The sequence below is a fragment of the Leopardus geoffroyi genome, chromosome X (genome assembly GCF_018350155.1).
Source record: "Leopardus geoffroyi isolate Oge1 chromosome X, O.geoffroyi_Oge1_pat1.0, whole genome shotgun sequence".
NCBI classification, from domain to species: domain Eukaryota; kingdom Metazoa; phylum Chordata; class Mammalia; order Carnivora; family Felidae; genus Leopardus; species Leopardus geoffroyi.
The window spans coordinates 99,209,282-99,217,567 of NC_059343.1; the positions used below are offsets into that span (position 1 = coordinate 99,209,282).

General features: G+C 48.6%; 1 protein-coding gene across 2 annotated transcripts; it reads right to left on the reverse strand.

Moving 5' to 3' along the window:
- Positions 1-1,498: 1,498 nt before the first annotated feature.
- Positions 1,499-4,834, reverse strand: LOC123595201 (rhox homeobox family member 1-like). 2 transcript variants are annotated; one of them, XM_045472581.1, is made up of 5 exons: positions 4,445-4,834; positions 3,970-4,285; positions 3,772-3,866; positions 3,301-3,346; positions 1,500-1,547 (listed from the first exon to the last, which is right to left on the reverse strand). In XM_045472581.1, the coding sequence occupies exons 1-4, from the start codon at positions 4,521-4,523 to the stop codon at positions 3,318-3,320; spliced, it is 519 nt and encodes a 172-aa protein (XP_045328537.1). In that variant the 5' UTR covers positions 4,524-4,834; the 3' UTR covers positions 1,500-1,547; positions 3,301-3,317. The 2 variants fall into 2 exon arrangements, with proteins under 2 accessions (XP_045328538.1, XP_045328537.1); XM_045472582.1 differs by lacking the exon at positions 3,772-3,866 and having other exon boundaries at positions 1,499-1,547; positions 4,445-4,830.
- Between the last annotated feature and the right edge of the window lie 3,452 nt (positions 4,835-8,286).

An 8,286-nucleotide genomic window follows, 5' to 3' on the forward strand; every position in this document is an offset into this window, starting at 1 on the left:
TCCCCTACTTTGTATGTAATCGCAGTGACTCTTTGTTTAAAAACTTACTTTTCACACTTACCTAGGAAAATTTACATTGTTTGATGTGAAAAAGATTTAGAAACTTTAGAAAGATCCAGAATGTTTAATTACTGTAAAATGCTGAAACTACTGCATACTCCCCTCCCCGAGACTGTGTTTATAACTTTTCAGCCCAAACTAACATCTACAGAGAACAGAAAAGGGACTTGTTATTCTCGCAAGCAGTCTGAGCATGAAAAAAGAAATGTTGTTAGTGTGTCAGACTAGATATGAATGTTAACTACAGGATTTGGGCTGAGTGCCGTCTGGCTTTCAGTCTCAGCATGGCAAAGCCACGTGTTCGACTAAAAATTTTCTTGTGGGGCACCTGGGTGGCTCAGTCGGTTAAGCACCCGACTCTCAGTTTGGGCTCAGGTCATGATCTCATGGACGTGAGATCGAGCCCCGTGTCTGGCTCTGCACCGGGCTCGGAGCCTGCTTGGGATTCTCCCTCCCTCTCTCTCCCTGTCTCCCTCTCTCTCTGCCCTTCCCTCGCTTACGTGCACATGCTCTCACTCTCTCTCAAAATAATAAAATTAAAAATATTGTTTTCAAAATCATCTGGTGAGGGTGGCAGTGGGCATGCACAGGTGCATTCCTGAATGTTCCTCTCTCTCAACAGGGGCCCCAGCAGGTTGGACTTTTAAACAGGTTTCCCTCAAAGATACCTAATGGGTTATTCATCCTCTGAAACCTCTTGAGAGTTAAAAGCATGATCTGACGAGGAAGGCCTGGTTTGGAGGGCCCAGGGGGACTGTGGCTTCTTACTGCGTTGTAAGAGCTGCTGACACCCTGAACACTGCCATGATATTTTCGTCTATAGAATTAAGGAAAATTTAGACAAACTGGGTCCAAATTCACTAAAACTCCATACCACCAGATCTACACCCCATCTGCATGACTGCACTCACATACATACCATGGAACAAAAATAACAAACTCATCCTGGATTTTGTTTTTCACAAATAATCTCTTAATACAACATGACCTGCTACCGTCTCAAATGGTTATCTTTTGACGCACGAATTAGACATCACTGCCCGAACAAATGAAAGAATACTTCAAATTAACAGAGGTAAGAATCTGGCATAAATTGAAACCCTCCCCCTACCCAGCACCAAATTCCATAAAACCCATCTCTTCAAAATAGTATCACCAAAAAAAAAAAAAAAAAAAAAAAAAATCCTTAGATGTTAGAAAGTCCTCGAGAATATTCACTCATAGAGCTCAATCTGTGCCGTATCTTCAAGGTATATGTTTGTATGCAATTCTTCTCTAAGCTTTTCACCCTTCTTAGCTCAGTGAAACTGTATTAAAAATTGTTCTTGGGGCGCCTGGGTGGTTCAATCGGTTAAGCGTCCGACGTCAGTTCAGATCTCATGGTTTGTGAGTTTGAGCCCCGCGTCGGGTTCTCTGCTGTCAGTGAAGAGCCTGCTTCGGATCCTCTGTCTCCCTCTCTCTGTACCTCCCTCGCCTGTGTTCTATTGCTGTCAAAAATAAATAAATATTGGGGCGCCTGGGTGGCGCAGTCGGTTGAGCGTCCGACTTCAGCCAGGTCACGATCTCGCGGTCTGTGAGTTCGAGCCCCGCGTCAGGCTCTGGGCTGATGGCTCAGAGCCTGGAGCCTGTTTCGGATTCTGTGTCTCCCTCTCTCTCTGCCCCTCCCCCGTTCATGCTCTGTCTCTCTCTGTCCCAAAAATAAATAAACGTTGAAAAAATAAAATAAAAAAATAAAAATAAATAAATAAATAAATATTTAAAAAAATTGTTCTTAGGGTTGGGGTGCCTGGGTGGCTCAGTCAGTCTGACATCGGGTCAGGTCATGATCTCATGGCTCGTGAGTTTGAGTCCCACATGGGGCTCTGTGCTGACAGCTCAGAGCCTGAAGCCTCCTTCCGATTCTGTGTCTCCCTCTCTCTCTGCCCTCCCTCTCTCAAAAATAAATAACGTTAAAAAAGAAAGAAAAAAATTGTTCTTAGGGCACCCTGATGGCTTTCGATATCTCTCTCTCTCCCCCTCTGCTCCTCTCCCCGACGTGCACTCTTCCTCTCTCAAATTAAAAAAAAAAAAATGGTTATTTCCCAGGTTTGGGCACCAAAAAAAATTGTTTGCTTCAAATTTTTCAAAACGTTTATTTATTTTTGAGAGAAACAGAGACAGAGCATGAGCAGGGGAGGGGCAGAGAGTGAGGGAGACACAGAATCCAAAGCAGGCTCCAAGCTCTGAGTGGTCAGCATAGGGCCCAACAAGGGGCTCGGACCCATGAGCCATGAGATCATGACCTGAGCCGAAGTCGGACGCTTAACTGACTGAGCCACCCAGGTGCCCCTGTTTGCTTCAATTTCTAAACAAATCTCCAGTTTCCTCCAACCCTCCACTATAATGTTTTCAGGCTGACACATGAGAGTTTCAGAACATTAAAAGTAGGGCCGCCACTTTCTACAATGCTTTGCTACAGACTAAAACAGCAGGAGAACCAGGCACTTGGACTTTAAAGCCGTCTCCCTGCATTCGTCTTGGTGTAACTAAACAGACATTAGTTACTCATATCGTGTGTTCTCTGTATGTGAATAATTCCCTTACCCCAAGGCCTGAATGTACTTTTGTGTGTGTGTGGATTTAGCTAAGAACTTATGCCTGGTTTTAAATATTTAAAGTAACAATACAGTCGAACCCTCTCATAACCTAGGTCCTTTGTGTGTTAACGTGCATAGTTCCCAGATTTAACTGAGCCCAACATGACTCCACACAGAAATGCTCCCTAGAAGACGTGTTAGAAGGAGTTGAGCTTGGGGCACCTGGTTGGCTCAGTTGGTTAAGTGTCCAATTTCAGCTCAGGTCATGATGTCGGGCTCTGTGCTGATGGTGTGGAGCCTGCTTGGGATTCTCTCTTCCCACCCCACCCCCCACCTCTCAAAATAAATAAACTTTTATAAAAAAGGAGTTGAACTTTATCTACCCTTGATTTTGTACAGGGAATTCGAAGAAGCAGTTTGGTTCTCTTTTACTGTTTTGCTTTAAGAAATCAAGATCCTTCTGGTAATGGGCAATTTCCATAAACCAGGGTGTACTTATCCCAACTTCCATTCACCAAAGACCTAAAGTTCAAAACTTATTTCGCAAACATGGAAAAGGTAACCGAAACAACAACTTGAGAATGTCTAGAACAAAAGTGTCCAAGACCCAAAGCAGATTTTAAAACGGCTGCCCAGCCACATTGCTTTTTTCAAGTTTACTGACCTGTGCCTCGGTTTGAGTCACATCCATACATATGGTAATCTCCTTTCTGAGGGAAGAAAATCGCCAATATTTAGTATCTGGGGTTGTGGATGAAATGAGATATACAATGTACAGTTCATGCTTGTTTTTAGATTTCTATTTTCCCCAATTCCCCAGCACGCATTTCTGTAATACCCAAGTCCGGGCTTGCTTCAGGGACAACTTGCCTTTGTGAGCAAAATTTCAGGGTACGTTGAAAAACTCAGAGTTCAAGATCAATATAACTTGAATCAAACGGATGCACAAAAAATTCCGGGACGACCAAATTATCAGCATTTTAAATAAAGACCAGATCCAACCCTGCACTTGCATGAGGGTGCCTGACTCCTCATCCTGATCTCAATCCTGAGCCGAGAGAATGAGATTTAGGAAAACAGGAGCGCGGCCCAAGTTTCTTGACGATTCATTTACATACTGCAGGAAAATATTTACCTCGATGCCCAGCCCTGTAGGCATCACTCCCACCTTGGACGGAGGGCAAGGGCTGGCAGATTTCGGTGGCTTCCAGCCCATAGGTAGCTTTGGCTCTGGAAGGGAGGGAGAGAGACCCGGGAGAGAGCCAAAGGCGTCCCACGCCGCCGAGCCCCTAGCGTCCTAGAGAACTGGGCGCCTCCAGAGCGAGCCACTCACCGCGCGAACACGTCGGGGTACTGGGTGCGTTGGAAAACTCTCTCCAGCTCCTTCAGTTCCAACCGCATGAACAGGTGGCGGAGGCGTGGCTGCCTGTCCTGGGGCTGCGGATCCTCGGTGGCCGCGTGGGCCTCCTGCTGCTGCTGCGGGGGCTCCTCTCCGCCGCCGCCGCCCTTCTGGATCTCGTCTACGGGGCCGGGAGCTCCCGCGCCGCCGTGGCTTTCTTCCCCTTCTGCTGCTGCTCCCCGCTCAGGTTCGGACAGTAGATCCTTCCCGATGTCTCCTCCAGTTACTGAGATCACGGTAGGCTTCGCGTCTGGAAAAGAAAAGAGAGATCACTGCGTTGGAGCCCAGGGTGCGTGGGGCAGCGACCCGAGAGCAGCGACGCTGGCCGCGCGTCCCGACCCCTCGCCTCTCCCAGGGAAAGGGCGTTTCCCACGGTTCGCCAAACGGATGTCCCGGTTCAGGCCCCGACCCTGCCGTTCTCGGAACTCATCGTCTCCCAGGCTTTGGGAAGCGGTGTCTTCTAGGGGGCTCCCGGGCGGAGGTTCCATGTCCCGAGCGCTGTCGACGCAGCTGTGCGCCTTTATAGACTCTGCGCTGCGGCCCGCGGCAACCCCCCGGGTCGGGTCGTCTTTCTGGCACGGGGTCCGGGTTACCGCGCGCCTACCCCTGGATCAATGGTCGCTCGCTTAGAACGCCCACTACCCCGGCACCCGCGTGCGTGGTGGGCGGGACCTGCCGGGGAGCACACGAGGCTGGGGCGTGGCCACGAGGTAGGCGGAGCGCTTGCCGGAAGCGTGCTGCGGGAGGGGGCGTGCCCGAGGGCTCTAACTAGCCGCTTACCCGGGGCATTACCCTGGGGCAGGGGCCTTGCTGGGCGGTGCCAGCCAGCCGGGGGCGGGGCGGGGGCGGGGCTGGGGGCGGGGCACGAAACGTCCCACCAGCCCCCAGGGCCCTGGGAGAAGTGTGGCGAGAACGTCTCACCGCCGGGCTGTCGCTGCACCGAGGTCGGTGCAGGGCTGTCGCCCTAAGCTCCTCCAGGGCGAGGGACTCAGAGGGAGGGCTGGAGAAAGCGCGGGGCCCCTGGCAGCCCCAGCATGGAAGCGACGGTGGTCGCCCTCGCCGCGTGGGCTCTGAGCGCGCCTCTCCCCGCCGAGAAGTCGGTAGTTAATGGACGGGACTCTCTGGTTCGGCTCCCTTCGCACCCAGAGCCCACGAGCCGGGCTGGCGATTCAGACGAAACGATTAGCTGGGCGGGGGGGGGGGGGGGGGGGACTGCTTGCTCTGGGGTTTTGCAATAACGCGCTGAAAGCGGAGCCCACCAAGCTTCTCTGGGCGATCAGGAGCGGGAGCTTGAGGCTAGGTTTGCAGAGCACCGTGGGTGCTCAGATCCACGCTGTAAAAAACCCAACCCGTCTCTTGCGAAAGCAACGAATATTCTAGATTGGTAGTAAGGAATTCAGGTTGGTAGTACAAGTGTAGAACCCTGCCCCCAGTTTTGTGCATCCAAGAATGCTTGCACTGCCCGCGGCCCTTCCTTTGGCCCTGGACTGTGGGGCTTGCCAACCTCTGCATGTCAAGCTCCGCTGTCCCCTCTCTAGCTGTAGGTCCTCTGCAAAAGCGCACGTGTTTCTGCGCTGGGCGGGTGCTGGGGACTTGGGTTAGTTTCCAGGTTTTTACTCTCCTCCTCCTCCTCCTGTTCCTCTTGGTCCTCTTCGTCTTTCTCCATCTCCCTTTGTCTAGAACCACCTTCCTGAGTTCTTGCTCTGCGCTGATAAACGTCTAATAAATAAGAAGGCAGATTGAGGGCTCTGTTTCTCCCTTCCAAAAATGTTTTGCATAGTGTCGAATACCGCTTAATGACAGTCTGCGCGCCCCTGCCACTTCCTCTGGCTATAGTCAAAAAATATGTATGTATATATACCCAGTGCCCAATAACTCGCTGGACCTGGTGCGAATGAAAGGTAACTTACACCCTGATGCCGAATCAGCAATCACATAATGGTCCGGTATCAGAAAGACGTCAGCATCTTAGTCCCTCAAGGAACATATGAACTATTCAGTGCTGTCCTCTTGGATAAGATCCAGGGTCATCGATTTTTCACAAACACCTTCTCATAAACACCATTCATACAATCCAGTTTTTAAGAAGTCCAAATATTTTGATGGTTTTCAATTTTACCCATGTCTCAAGGATGGGTGAAGAATTCATAGAATTTCGAGGATGGTGAAAGTCAAGTTTTTCTTTATTTTTTTTTTTTTGATGTTTATTTATTTTTGAGAGACAGACAGAACGCGAGCGGGGGAGGGGCAGAGAAAGAGGGAGACCCAGAATCCAAAGCAGGTTCCAGGCTCCAGGCTCTGAGCTGTCAGCACAGAGATGTGGGGCTCAAACCCATGAATCAGGAGATCATGACCTGAACTGAAGTCAGATGCTTAACTGACTGAGCCACCCAGGCGCCCCAAAAGTCATGATTTTAATTATGTCCTTAAGATTTCTCTTTACTTTTCATCAAGCACCAGTGATCTGAGCTCTGGTCCCTGGAATTAAGCACCATCAAGCTCTCGTATTAATAAATTTAATTTAGATCCCCCCTCAAAAAAGAAATGTTTTGCAGGTGGGAATGTGTTAGTATCCTGAGTGCTGAGAATAGCCTCTTATAATGGGTCCCGTGCTCGACCATGTACATGATTTATCCTGCTTTTACTTTCACAACCACCACTGTCGTCAGACCCATTTAATAAAAGAAATGAAACCATTTTCATAGGCCCCTAAAATTATGGGGGCCCCTGTTCACCTCACATTATTCCAATTCATAACAATTATCACCTACTGTGCGCGCCAAGTAAACATACTCTCTCAATGCCTCTTGTTCCCGAAGGGTGAGTAGAAAAACAGTTACAGGATGGTGGTAGAATTCACTTTGAAAAAGCTGTCAAACCGTTACATTTCCACAGCCTCTCCCTAACTACTCAAGCCTCCTCAGGCCGCTCATGCTGGCTTCCGCAGGCCTCCCCCTCTCTCGGCTAGATACTCTACGATCGGTTTGGGCTTGGGATCAGTTATAACATGAGAGACCTACAGTGGTTAGGATCATGGTGTGCGTTAGCCTGGCTAGAACCCCCACTACAGTTTGCGTGGTGTGGTCTCTCATATTTGAGATTTCCACAATTTATTCCAGCGCTTTCTTTTTTAATGTTTATTTATTTTGGGGAGAGAGAGAGAGAGAGAGAGAGAGAGAGAGAGACAGAGCACGAGTGAGGGAGGGCCAGTTAGAGAGGGAGACACAGAATCTGAATCAGGCTCTGGGCTCTGAGCTCTGAGCTGTCAGCGCAGAGCCCGACGCGGGGCTCGAACTCACAAACCACGAGATCATGACCTGAGCCGAAGTCGGACGCTCAACCGGCTGAGCCACCCAGGTGCCCCTATTCCAGCACTTTCTAAACTCCAGCCATTTATGTGCTCCTTGGGTGAGTGTCGCCTCTCTAAGCATCAGGCAGGTTAGTATTTACTTAAAACTTTTAGTTAATTCGCTTCTTGAAAGCCTTACATGCCTAATTGAGCCTTGTCTACGTAAAAATAGGCATAGAAGAGAATCGTGGGTTTGCTGTACCAAATTCATGAGGGCAGAGAGCCTTGGAGTCAGACTGCTGGCATCTGTATTCCGGCTTTCCTTTTCTTTTGCTAGGTGGCTAAGCTGGTGAGTTGCTTTTTCTCCCTGTGCCTCCGTTTCCTCATCGGTAAAATTGAGTAATAATAGTACCTGCCTCATGGGGTTGTTGTGAGTATTAACTGAGATAATAAGAGTAGCTCACACATAAGCTGGTTCTTACTGTGTTCCAGACGATGGTCTAAGTGATTTATTTATATTAACAGATTTAATTCTCTTAACAACGCTGTGGACTTAGAGCTGCTATTATCTTCCTTTTATAGGTGATGTCATTGGGTCACAGAGATATTAAATAACCTGCTTAAAGTCACTCACTTGGGAAATGTACTAGTGAACTGTTTAAATGATTTGAACCTATCCTCCGAGAACCATCCCTCGCACAGAGGACGTGCTCAGTAACTTTTGCTATTATGCTATATGCTATTATTATACTTTTGTAGTTAGTTAAGGAGAGATAACCAGACGTAAGAGCATCTTTCAGCTCAACACTTTCTTTATTAACTAATAAATTAGTACCATAGAAATCTGGTGGTAACTCAGTCATCAGTAACCCAGGGACAAGTGGTGATATCTAGAATACCAAGTTGAAATCAAGATGCTGAAGAAAAGTAGTTGAATATTCAAGAAGTTGAGGGGGCGCCTG